Source organism: Taurulus bubalis (assembly GCF_910589615.1).
Source record: "Taurulus bubalis genome assembly, chromosome: 21".
Taxonomy (NCBI): domain Eukaryota; kingdom Metazoa; phylum Chordata; class Actinopteri; order Perciformes; family Cottidae; genus Taurulus; species Taurulus bubalis.
In genome coordinates, this window is record NC_136609.1 from 11,025,094 (window position 1) to 11,038,816 (window position 13,723).

The window sequence follows — 13,723 nt, forward strand, 5'->3', positions numbered from 1 at the left end:
GATCCAACCTCATGCCTCAAATATGTTCCATATCAAACCGAAAGGAAACTTTGAAGCGCTCAAAGGAAAGGAGCGAACAGGAACAGACGCAGACAAAGTACCTGTCAAACTAGTGTTGGCTCCAGGTGAGATTGTCAGTGTACGACTCCCGGAAGCTCCTCCGGTCCCCCGCCAGACGAGACGGTTCCTCTTTGTTTTGGTTGTTCCTCTGAGTGCCCTCATACTGGCTGCTATCCGGCACACATCTGTGAGCCGAGGTACGTGTCTGAAAGCACCGCTCGTACGCGAAGATGCTGAGTTTACATGCGTGTTACCGGGTAGTTTAGTGTGTGTTTTGACCTTTGAGGGACCGTACTGCAGCCGTGGAGCCTTTTATTGAGCTTGACCTGTTATAGCTCTGCAATCAATGATTGTTTTCACCATTGATTCGTCTCGTAATTTTATTCTAGATTACTTTTTCAATTGTTTGGTCAAGAAGCGTTACAAGAAAGTGAAAAAAGCACATTCAAATTGCTCAAATGTGTCCAGCTTATCCAAAGATAATCAGTTTATGATAAAGAACAATCTGACAAATGTTGCACTTTTGCTTGAAAAAATACTGAAATGATTCATTGGTAATTACAATAGTGGTGATAAATATGTCTGTTGCTCGACTAACGAATTGAACAACTCAAATATTGTCTCACAGTTATTCTCATTTTGCTGAACCATTTATTGCTGATGGTTTTCTTGAAATATTATATATATTATATGTTATATATCTTGAACATTTGCATGAAGGACTTTTCTTAGGACTCACAAAAAACTGAAAACACAAAATAAAACAGACAGGAAAGGGAGGAAAAGTAAAGCGACAAAAGAAACAGCAGTGAACTGATGAATCAAAAAATATTCAGCTAATGCAATATAAAGATATAAAAAAAAGTAAATGATAAAAAGCCTGCAAATGTCAAAATACGAGACCTGTACTCTAATAATGGGATGCAGGACTACAGTAGCAGAGTTGTGTTTAAAAAACAATAACAAACCATTATCTAACACTAATCCTGCATAATTTTCTTGTTTTTTTTATGATCCTCCATCTTGTGGTTTTATTTGTTTGGGAAATGTTGGCAAATTCCAGGCCAGGAATTTGAGCACTGGGTATTAAAACCACATGGTTATTATGGGGGAGGATGAGGGGGGAAAGGACACATGCAGCCGAATGGGACGCCTGCGAGGAGAAGGAGGCAGGACATATTTGATGCACTACAACCGGCGTGGAGGCTTTTCCTTTGCCTTTAGAAGCTAGGGAAGCAGGTCGAGGGGGGGGAGACAGAGTGAGGGAGAGAGTGCTGTGTGTGTGTGTGTGTGTGTGTGTGTGTGTGTGTGTGTGTGTGTGTGTGTGTGTGTGTGTGTGTGTGTGACGTTGGTTCCTGGAAAAGCAGAGGGCTGCAGAATAAACAGGCTGCATGCCTGAGACTGCCCCGTGATGTCACCACTGGGCAAGCGAGGGACGAGGGGAGGAGGTAGAGAGAGAGAGAGAGGGGGGAGAGGAGAGAGAGACGCCCATCGGGTTTACCGGGAGAAGGGATGAACGAGAAGCAAAAAGTGTCGGAGGTGAAGAGGAGAAGTCAGATGAGCAGCAAAGGGAGCGAGCTGTCATTCGCCGCAATACACTGAGGAGGTGCAGCGATAAGGAGGAGAGAGGAGGCTGCTGAAAAGAGGAAGAGGAGGAGGAGGAAGAGGAGGAGAGCACCGATGGGTACGTTCAACCACACCGCCGATTCCCCGTCTCTCTTTCTGCAACTCCGGCAGAGACGCGGCGCGTTTGTGCGCGTCACCATCGTTGTTTGTGTTGTGTCAGGGATTCAATACCCAAAGAGGAACATTTTGTCCGGGGTGTGTGTGTGTGTGTGTGTGTGTGTGTGTGTGTGTGTGTGTGTGTGTGTGTGTGTGTGTGTGTGTGTGTGTGTGTGTGCGTGCGTGCACCCGCTGGTGCGCATGAGTTATGGATTTGCATGAGCCAAGATTGGAGCCTTTGACGAGTGCAGCGTTTCTGTCACGGTCACATCGCCCCGGTCCTTTCTTTCTTTTTACTTTCCTATCACCTCCGATGGTAAACGACCGGCGTCCTCTTTCACTTGATAAAACTGCTCTTAGATTTAAAAAAAATGGTGCATGTTTACCTTTGACGTCAGCTTGAAGACTTAACACGGAGTCCTTGGCTCTTTGCAGCCGACAGACTCTTTAACCGTCAGCAGGGATCTCAAACTGCAGAGTGACTCATACGGATCCAAGTCAGAAATCGAAATGTCTCCGGAGAATAAGTTTTCTGTAATATTTTGATTTTTCTTTTTTTCTTTTCGGAATCCAGCATCTTGCTGTCAAAACTCTCTTTTCATGCTGTGAAATGATGATTCACGACGTGGAGGAGTCACTCTTTCCTCTCTTCTCGCCGTCGCCTCTGAATGAGACGGATCAGCCGCCGCCGAGGGCGTCGCTGCGCTTCACTAAAGATTGGGCACCTTGTTAGTCAGATTCACAAATAGCGAAACACTCCTGGCTCCTTTTCGTGGAAGGAGACTTAATAGTGGAAGAAAGAAGAAGACTGAGGTGAAAAAAAAGCGGGGAATGAAAGAAGGCATCTTATGACGAGGGAAATGTCAAACCTCATGTCCCACGGGTTGTAACAGAGAGACTAATTCTCACTTTGGAGACTTCGTAAGCAGATTAAGAGAGAGTGCCGGCTCCCGCCTCACATGCTGTTGTCATCCGCCACATGACGGGAGACCCTCCGGGACCCGTTGCATGTCGTTACTCTGGGTGCGTTCAACCTGCTGTTTGCGTGTAGATGAAGAAGAGGAAGAAGAGGAAGCTGTTTCCACGCAGAGGATCCTCTATGAATGCTTCACTTTTCAAACGTGGCCCGTCTCAGAGAGGGGATGCGTCGTAGATCAACAGATGCAGGGAACTCGGGAGCGGAAAGGTAGAAGATTCCAATAAAAAGTGGATTCACGATCACCGAGGCCTCCTCACACGCTTTAATTTGTGCGATTGTGTTCGAGTGGGTTGAGTTAAAGTTCAAGCGCAATGTCCCTAAAAAAAGAATCCTGAGAAACCCCTCCAGGTTCTTAGGCATAAATGTCAATTTGCCGCATAATGCTCGCTCTGTACTCCCCTCATGTGAGCGGTTTGGTTGGTCGTGTGGCTCCGTAACCCCGATGCCATGAAGTGTGCCAGCGGCGGCGTGTTTGCCTCTTTATTAACACAAAGTTCGGGGCAAGTATCTCTGGCTCTCGCCGTGCACTCTGCAAACATGTAGGTAAATAATCAGCCAATCGGCTCTCTGTTTATTCGGATTTAATGGGGAGGAAGCCGCGTGATTGGAGGGCTTCCTGTGCAGTGATTTGTGGGTGGCTCAAGGCCCGCACCTCGCCGGGTCAATGCAATCTTTGTCAGGTGCCGGCGGGCTCCGTGTGTAGCTACGGATGTGAAGCTTTATTGATTCCCATAAGAAGATGATGTCATCACCTCTCCGACAAAGAGGTCAGAGGTCAGGGTTAGCTTTGGAAAAACACTCTGCTATCACTTAAACAAAAGAAATAGAAGATGGCCACCACCACGGGGGATTCAAAGCTGCCGTGAGCGCCACAGAAACCAAAGATTTAGACCTTTTGTTTGATCGAATAACAGTCAATTCTTGACACATGATACATCGGTCAGTTTTGATTATTGACCTTCACGCTGTCAATTGAAAGCATGTGTCGAATAAATGTGCACACAGTAGTTTCTATGCAGCCGTGTGTTTCCCTTCACTAAAACTAATTGATTCGAACTCCAAAGCGTTGAAACCCTTTGATGCTGATTGGTGTCAACAGGTATCGTCTTCATATCGCTCATCCCCGAGCATTTTGAAGCGCTTTAATGTAATCCCATTCAGCTGCACAATGCGTCTCCTCGCGGTTGTAAACGCCGAGGTGCTTTTTAGAATCACTGATCTGTAGCTTCACGCGATCGCAGCGTCTGTGCCAACGTCTGTGCGTCTCCCCCGCAGTGGACATCAACTCGGCGCTGCCCCTGCGTCTCCCTCCGGCCGCCATCCCCATGGACCTGCGCGTGGACCATCACCACCAGCAGCAGCAGCAGCAGCAGCAGCAGCAGCAGGTGTGCTCGCTCTCCCCGCCCGGTCAGCAGTCGCCCGGCCCCGGGCTGCTGGGAGGCACGTGCCAGGCCGGCGGCGGCGGCGTGCGCGAGCAGCAGCTGCAGCAGGAGCTGCTCACCCTGAAGCAGAAGCAGCAGATCCAGCGGCAGATCCTTATCGCTGAGTTCCAGCGGCAGCACGAGCAGCTGTCCCGCCAGCACGAGGTCCAGCTCCAGGAGCATATTAAGGTATGTCAGTGACCGTACTGTAGTGTAATCCTGAGGTGCGACCATCTTACGCTACTTTCTCCTTCCATCCGCCTCCTCAAAGGTTCAGCGTTGAGTTCATTTGACCTTCATTTGGAAGGAAAATAGCATCATCAATCATTAAAGCTGTAGATTAACAGCAGCCAACAGCAAATACAATTAAAGTAAAGAGTAAGCAGCAGGAGCAGCAGGAGCAGCAGGAGCAGCAGGCACGCGGCCCAGACCTATTTAAAACTTGACTAAACAAAGCAGAGGCAGCTCTTGATTTAGCCTTCTTCTTCATTAACAGACCGCTCCGTCAGCTTAAAATCACTCGCTCTGAGCGGGGAGGCAGCCGAGAGACGGATATCAGCCGTACAAGGACGCGTTTAGACCCAGGACCCGTGTGCAAGACGAACTTACGTAGCCTTACTTTAAATGCAAGCATCCCAATAATACGTAGAGCGCCTTCAGAAGCCTCATTTGATGAAGAGGTGTTTGGCTCTTTGAGTCAGACTTGCTGTACATGTTGAGCGCCGGATGATTAAGGCGGGATCATCGCTATCGAAGTGACCTGGAAATACAAAGTGAATCTAGATCAGCACGCCCACTCGGGGAGGAGTAATTCATTGGGGGCCCCCGACAGCTCCTGTGGGGCTTAAATGTCACATAAAAATATTCCAGTGTTTGTAGAATATTACTGCTCGTACTATGAATTGCAACACACGCAGATTCAGCTGAACTACTTCTTCTTCTTTTTTCAGGACTTAGAATAAAAGGACTAAAAATGGATTGTGGGGGCAGGAGATTAGATCGCAGTGTGCAGGATTACATTACTTTGAGTGTAATGGTTTTAATTCCTCCTGTGCAACTTGGTTCATACCGTCTAGCGTCTTTCTTTGATTCCTTTATTGTCATCTTTCTAGCATCTTGTCTTTCCTCCTTACTGTCTCCTTGTCTGTCCTCCTTCTTTCCTCTCCTACTCTTGTACTTCTTTCCTGTCTTCTTTCTTCTCCCCCTTTCTCTTCCTTCATTACTTCCTGTCTTCCTCCTTGTCTCATTTTTTCTAACTGCCCTTTCTTTCCTCTATTTCCTCCTTCTCTTCCCTCCTTTCTCTCCTTAACTGTTTTCCGTTTCCTCCTCTCTTCCTGACTGTCTTTCTGTATTGCTTCTCTCTGTCTTCTTTCTCGTCTGCCCCCCTTTTTGCTTTTCTACATTTGTATCCTCCTTCATTCCTTCCTGTCTCCTTTCTGTCTTATCTTCTGTCTCCTGTCACCCTTCTTATCTTTCTTACTGTCATATTCTCTTCCTTCCTTTAACTGTGTCTCCCTTGCTTTCTTGTTTCTTTCCTCCCTGTCCTTCTTGTCCTCCTTTCCTTTCCCCCTTGCTCTCTTTGTCTTTTCCTCTCCTCTCCTAAATGTTTTTGTTCCTCTTGCTGCGTCCCGTCTGTTGGGTCTTGAGACACTGAGGGATGAGTGATGCCGTCTGAAGGGCCGTCTGGCCTGTGGTGGGGCTGCAGGACCACTCAGGTGGAGCCCAGTGACGCACAGCCTGAGCAGGGAGGCCCGGCCTCAATCAGCCCCATTCACTGCCCCTGTGGACACACACACACACACACACACACACACTCACAAGCGCTCAAAAACATACACATCCTCTCAAATGTCAGCAAACACACACTCACACGATGCCCAGTTTAGAGCCACACACACTTGCATACACACACACACACACACACACACACACACACACACACACACACACACACACACACACACACACACACACACACTTAAATGTCTGCAAACACATTTCTTGCATGTTGACAACAGGGAACCCTCAGAAAGTGAGAGCTATCATGAAGCTCTTCGGAGTATTAGTCATCTGTGTGTTCATCTCTGGTCCACTGAGCCACAGGGGTTTTGTGTGTGTGTTTGTGTGTGTGTGTGTGTGTGTGTGTGTGTGTGTGTGGGCTAGGAAGTTACTTTGAGCTTCCCCACTCACTCAATCTCCAACGTTGATTGAAAGACAAAATAAAATAAAAAATGGAGGCCCCCGTGTTGGATGCCGGCCAGAGAGCCGATGTGCTTTTCTCACGCGCCCCTCCTCACCTTCCTCTCACCTTCAGCCACTGATTTATTCACAGACTTGTCTCCAACATTTGATTTTGCCCTCACTGTAAACACAGGAGCGTCTGTTTACTGCGTTTGAAAAAGTTGATTACATGCAGTTACGGCGAACTGATCAAATATTGCCATTGGGTGTGTGATGATAAGGGGAAGAGGAGGGCAGAGCGACGGGTCCTTGGCGCGTCAGAAAGAGGTCATTATGGAGCTGGCTGAGTGCAAGCACAGACAGCTTGCCTATTTATTCTATATTACAGTGGCATTAAAGAGTAATTGGGACTCTTGATTTGGTGCCTTGAGTCGAGGAATGTATTAAGACGGTGAAAGCAGCTTTCAGTTTGCATCAGCGGCATTTAATTGATGCTCTTATGCACAGTGACTCATTCAAGACACTTCAGTGAGACGAAGAGGTGTATTATTTGTGACCTTTTTGGTTACAGGATGAACCTACGAGTCACAGGCAGGTTTTTTTTTTTTTACTTCATTGAAAAGGCCTGAGTGATGAACAGATTCTCCTCTCTTTCTCTCCCGGAGTTATGAGGAAGTGAGCAGATTGGATTATGTGTCTTGCTAAAGCCTCAGCCCCAGTTAAATTGTTTATGTTTATTTAAAGGCTCACGCTTGGGGCATGAGGTTTTTATAGGATTGCAAAGGTTTTTATTTTATTGCTTCAAACAGCTGTCAGACTTAATTATTTCAGATGGTAACTTACCAGGAGTGGAATGTAAATTGATGTTTAAAGAGGAAAAAGTAATGAATTAATTACACTTAGATTAGAAAACTCGAAGGATCTTATCTCGCAGCTGAGGCGCAGAAGGGTCTCCTGTTGTGCCGAGTTCGCGTAAAGTTTGAATATATATGGCCGGATGTTGAAGACCTTGTTCTGATGCTTCTCCCTGCAGCAGCAACAAGAGCTTCTGGCGTTGAAGCACCAGCAGGAGCTGCTGGAGCATCAGAGGAAGATGGAGAACCACCGTCTGGAGCAGGAGCTGGAGAAACAGCAGAGGGAGCAGAAACTGCTGCTGCTGAAGAACAAGGAGCGAGGACAGGAGAGTAAGTAGCACATGCAGGAGATGGAGTGTGTCCAGCAGACATCTTGTGGAAAAGCTCACACTGTTTTTTTTACTGCACATATCCAAAAGTACAAACCCTAATCCAGTTTTTCTCTCAACTGTGCAACATGCATTTCACACATTAAAGAGCAGCAGCAGATATCCAGTTGCCTCACTTGCACTGAAGATAGAAGTATGTTCGTGAATGTTTTTTTGGGACCTCCGCAGACGATAGACAAAATAGTCCCCGGCTCCTCCCGTTTTGGTGGCATCTGCCAGGTTGAAAACGTTGAGCTCCACAGTGTGTGTGTTTCCATTTTGCTTGGAGAACCTGTGTGTTTACTGTGGTTAAACGAGCTGCGTTAGCCGGTGGCCTTGGCGGGGGCTAAGCCAGGTTATTACCGCTGCCTGCTGGATGTCTCTCAACAGTTCATTGAAAGCCAGTGGATAGGAGTCCTTGAGAGCAGTTTACACTATATGGAAAGCGGTTACAGATCGAGGCTGCACCCGTGGGCGTCGAGTGGGAGAGAGTCGGTGTGTTTGTGGCAGAGATGTTACTCCTCGAAGGCTATATATAAAGTCCTCATGAGGCGGGGTAGGGCTGACCTTTATTCTCTTTGTCGGTTAATCTGCTCAAGGCTTTGTCAATGATTGGTTAATTGTTTGGTTCGAAAAAAGTCCGAACATAGTGGAAAATGTTTTTTATTAAGCCCTTTATTTGGTTTTGTGCAACCAACAGTTCAGAACCCCAAAAATAAATTTTCAATAACATTAGAAACAGAGAAAAAGTACAGATTTCTCACATCATCAGCTGACACTGTGCTGTATTGTCTATGCACAACAAGAATATTCATACTGATGTAAAAAGGAGTGGATTTTGTCTTTGCCCGCATGTGAACTAGATGAGAAAGTGGACGAGGTGATGCTGCAGAGGAGACGCGCCTCATGAGCTTACGGGACTTCAGTCATTTAGCAGACAGTATTCAGTGCGTACTGATCGAGTAAAGTATGCAGTACGTTGGCATGCGATATCCAGCACAGTCGTGCTGTGCTGGCACATTTTGGAAGAAAAGTTTCCTTTTTGGCTTTTGATTTATGTCAAATTTGAAAGTGAAAACTGGATGTTAAAATGTATTTAGTTAAATATACTTCTGGTGAGACATTTAAATCGTGCCAACTGTCAATAACAACTCTCTTCTTCACAGACCAGCACACACCTTCTCTGCAGGGACTTTAAAAAAAAAATATAGATCTCACTTTCTTCTCCCCCTTACTCCGTAGGTGCCGTGGCGAGCACGGAGGTGAAGATGCGGCTCCAGGAGTTCGTCCTGAACAAGAAGAAGGCCCTGGCCCAGCGGAGCCTCAACCAAGGAGGCCTCCACAATGACGCGCCCTACTGGTACCGGTGAGGCGCCGTTAATGCTTCCATGCGAGCTTTGAATGCCTCGGCTGGTGCATTTCTACTCGATTGCAGTAGAAGCGGATCATTATGAGTTCGGGTGGTGTTTCTCTCTCTGACTGCAGCTGAATTATGTATTGGATTGTGTCTTAATCTGTCAGCGAGCCTCTCCTCTTCCTCACCTGCCACACTGTATGAGCCTGACTGAGAAGACGGGCCGAGCAGGGTTATAAAACAATGATGGGAAAACACACACACACACACACACAAGAGCAGGATATTGAAGCCTGATGATAGGGGCTCTTACACTGAAGGCTCGGCCTTGAATGTTTAGTGTAGCGTCTCTGGAGCCCTTTGCAGGTGTGTACACTTGCTGTTTCCTCTTGTTTGCTCTGGTAGTCCCTTTCATTGTCTGAGAAACACGGAAACATGGTTATGCAAACCGATTTATATCGGTCGTTTTCTACTCTTTATAGGTTTTGAATGGAAGTTACCTGAATTAAATATCTCTTTTAGTATTTGTGTCGTTTTGATTGGAAATATTATTGTTCTTGCTGGTTTTTAATGGAAATGCAGCAAAAAAACATCATAGCTTTTAGAAGCTGAGTATGTGTTTTGTATAAAAATTAAAGGAAATCAGAATCAGAAAAACTTTATTTATCCCCGAGGGGTAATTAAGAAGGCAAAGAGCGGCATATAAAGAGATTAAGAAACAAATAAAGAAATTAAGAAACAAACAATAATGGATGAAGACAAGGATAGGAAAGAATTATACACACACGCAAAGATGAGGAGGTTCTATGATAAATAAAAGGTGCAGGTGAATGATAAGGTGCAAGTAAATATAAGTGAAAAAAATAAAAATAAAAATACAGTTATATATTTAAATAATAAATAGTAAAGAATAAACAAATAAATATATACATAAATCATATATTTCATTCTTTTATTGAACAAATTGAACATTGAACTGAACACAAAAGGCAACAATAACAAAAAGAAGAATAATGGTATATGGAATAACACTGTAGTGGAGCGCTAGGTGTCATTTACAAACCCTTTTCTCCATGATTATGTATTCCATTTGGCACATTACAACCACTAAAACCACACAATGCAAATACATAACCAAACAACGTTACATAATCTGGATGTGTGACCCAATGAAACGCCCACAAGCGTCGACTCCGCAGCTCAAAGTGAGACCAACTCTCTCGTTCTATATCCTTTTCCGATGCCGTTCTGTCTCCACTCATTGGACTCGTCGGCCCCCTCGCTTTTGGAAGAGATGTCTGTCAGGAACATGCATTTGGTCCGAGGCCAACTCGGCTTAACTTTGCCTACAGACGCCACTTTATTCTGTCGGCAGTGAGGGAACAGATGGCAGCGCATGTCTGCAGCCGTGCCAAGGGATTTGGATGAGGCGTTAATCATACAGATCTTTGACAGCCATGAAGTCAGTCACTTTGCTTGAGTTATGAGCGTTTCACATGGTTCTGTGATCTTGGTGACACCTTTAACACTGTGTGTGTGTTTTTTGTTTTGTTCTATAGCAAAACCCAGCACAGCTCTCTGGACCAGAGCTCGCCACCACAGACTGGTGTGTCCACCTACAACCACCCTGTGCTGGGTGTCTACAACCCCCGGGACGACTTCCCACTGCGAAAGACTGGTACATAACACGCACTCAGACACACGCACTTAGCTTTGGCGGTGCAGAGCAGTCTGTTTGCTCCTATGCAGGATTACACAGCCACACACACTCGTATCTGTAACGTCCAGTAGCTGCTATGCAGACTCACGTCTGGCATAATTTAGATGGCATCAGAGCTCTGCACCATTAATCACATGCACATTAGGCTGTCAGGATCTCCCAGCATTCCCCACATGAGACGGTTAGCGAGAGCAGAAGCGTAGGTGGTTCAAGAGTTCAATGGAGTGAGAGAGGTTTTGAACATTTAAGCACGTTTTATTAGTTTTTAATAGTTCCTTTTCCTCAGGCGTTGTCTAAAATCAGCTGTTGTTCATCAGCGGCTTAAGAAAGAGCATTATATATATATAACTCATGTTCAGATTTGAGGCTCTCAGCATCACTCTGATGCTTGCTGTTGGACTATTTTGTGTTGCCGGACTTTTCTGCTGCCTTTAAATTGTTAGATGATTGCACATTAAAACTAACTGTCGCTCAGAGATCTGATTTGAGGGCTGTGTCAGTTGGGAACATCTCCTCGAGCAGTGCAACAATTACTTTTGGGGTTCCCCAGGGCTTGATTCTCGGCCCTTTATTGTTTTCCATTTGCATGCTACTTCTGCTCTGGGTCAAGTAATTCACAACTGCAATATTTATTTTCACTGTTATGCTGATGATGCGCTCAAAGTAAACCCTTCAGACCTGTCCTCTGGCTACTCTGTCTCACAGATGTCCAATCATTCACATCCAATAATGTTTTGATAAAACCTTTGGGTGGAAAAGAAATATAGAACAAGATCTGCCTCCATTGGGTTTATGCTTTAAAAATGAATTATTTTGGCACACACAAACCTTTATTTATGTCTTTGTGTCCAAACATTTAACTCAGTGTTGTACTTTCTAAGAACGGATCTCATCTTGTTAAAAACGCATTTCAATTTATATTCCAACTGGAGGCCATAAATCCTTGATTGGAATTTCACAAAACATGCCAATGGTTTACTCAGGTGTAAGAATTAATCCAATTCTTTAATTTTAAATTGTATTCATGCTTTTTTTTATGCCCAGCCACGTAACTTTTAATAATTTTCTGTTTTTTTCCAAGAAATGAATTGACCACCCTTAGGTCCACAACACTCAGCTCATTACAGCATCAGATTTGTTATTGGCTTCTAAGTTATACTGTGTTGTTTACTCCAGAAACAGTAGCACCATGTTTTATTTTAACTGGGAGGCGCAGCAGAGTGAAGTAAAGTTTCCTCGTGGCCTACAATCTTAACGTCTTCAAGCTTTTGTGCTCAAAGTCAAGAAGTCTTTCCAGAGTAAAACCAGCTGTTTGCAGTGTGCTTTTTTTTGTACCAGGTGTGTGTGTGTGTTCAGCGCTGTGTGTGTGGATTGTGAGTGGTGTGTGCGGTGGTGTAGTCGTGATGCAGCGGTCGTCTTACAGTGCAATTATTCACTTAGCGCGGCGGCAGGCGACTCTGAGCCTCCGGGCTGCTGGCGACGACATAGTTGAGTTGACGCTGGCCCACACGGACGCATTCCACCCGCGGAGAGACGAAGACGAAGACGAAGAGAGGGCGAGAAGGGAGAACCGCGGCAATCAGAACGATCGATCGAGGAAGACGAGAGCGGCTTCACTGACCGTTTCTTGTCTGGAAAAACGTTTGAGGTGGAGGATGGAGGGAGTGTTGGTTTCTTTACAGCAGTAGAAGAGCAGGATTTAACCTGAATCCTGCGAGTGGCACAGGGATACCACACTGCTTCATGTAGAGAAAGAGGAGGGGGAAAGGGTTCGGAAAATGGCGGGAAGTGAAAGGATCGTCCCTGGAGTGTCAGTTCGTCTCCTTGATTTCTATAAGGCTGAGGATTGTGTTGGAGAGCAGAGAACCTGTGCCACCCTGATATTTGCCCACAGCGATGACGTGCTTTGCGGGGTTTACTTATGGTAATGCCAGCTCGGGAGAGGTTAGAGGCTCTTTTATATCACCGCCTGGCCATAAAGTAGAGGACTGGCACCCAGGGAGGCAACAGCGCTCTTTTGTGCATCTCCTCTTTCACTTTTTAGACATTCAGCGTCGACGATACTCTTATCCGCGACACAATGAGAGCAGTACGACAACAGATTGATGTCAAAATTGTATTATGAGAGTAATTGGCTCTGATACGGTGTTAACAGTAATGCTTTATAGAGAGGTAATTACAGAGTGTAAATACATTGAATGGTTCCCCAGAAAGGACAGAAAAAGGGGGGTTTGATTTCGTATGAATCCTAAAACTGGTGATACAGGGGGATCGTCTAAATGTGTGGTGGGAGAAGAGTTGCGTGACAAGAGACGCTGAGCTTCAGCCAAACGGGCGCCTTTAAAATCAATAACTCCTCTTATGCGCTGAACACTCAGGGGTGAGAGAGCATTGCATGTTCTCACAGGCACATGGATGCCTCTGAAAGACGGCGACAGGGTGGGAAAGTTGGAGCCCCTCAGACTCACTGTGCCCTTTGATGCAAGCAGAGCAAAGCATACTGTCCTTGTCTTTTCCCTGATGAGCAAATATGTGTGTGTATTATTATGTGTTTTGGAGCCTAACTGGGGCAGCCAGCCCTTCACATGGACACAATAGCACACAGGCAGGCTGGTACCGAACATGGCACACAGCTCACCCATGAATGCAAAGCAACATGCGGCCGCCTGAATGCGGGATGCCTCTCACCAACGTCACCTTTCACCTTGGCTATGAGGCCCATTTGCAAGACGTTGACAATGCCCCGTCTGTGCATTGATACCATATGGGATTGTATGTACTCATGCTCCCCTACAGCCTGTAACAAAGCCTTTCATTTTGCATGGAGAAAATGGCCGGTGATAGAATCATGTAGAGGCTATGTGCTTGGTGTAATTTCCAGAGTTAATTAATCCACCAAAAATGGAAATAACTCATTGCAATGATCTGTAAATCTCAGAGAATTAGAGAAGATGGCTCCAAGACACACTTCAATGTGACGGACACATGGTTTCCTTCCCTGAGCACCACTATATATCTTAACAAATGCCTTATTTCTAATGGCTTTAGTGTTGTTATGGTATTC

General features: G+C 45.7%; 1 protein-coding gene across 1 annotated transcript in view; it reads left to right on the forward strand.

Annotated features, from left to right (window-relative positions):
* LOC306752888 (histone deacetylase 4-like) overlaps positions 1-13,723 on the forward strand; it is a gene marked incomplete at its 5' end in the record, with an annotated part of 39,130 nt that overhangs the window by 12,034 nt on the left and 13,373 nt on the right. The window contains 4 exons of the mRNA XM_079236717.1: positions 4,037-4,371; positions 7,397-7,547; positions 8,828-8,951; positions 10,499-10,617. Coding sequence (XP_079092843.1) covers positions 4,037-4,371; positions 7,397-7,547; positions 8,828-8,951; positions 10,499-10,617 — 729 coding nt within the window. The remainder of the gene's footprint in view (positions 1-4,036; positions 4,372-7,396; positions 7,548-8,827; positions 8,952-10,498; positions 10,618-13,723) is intronic.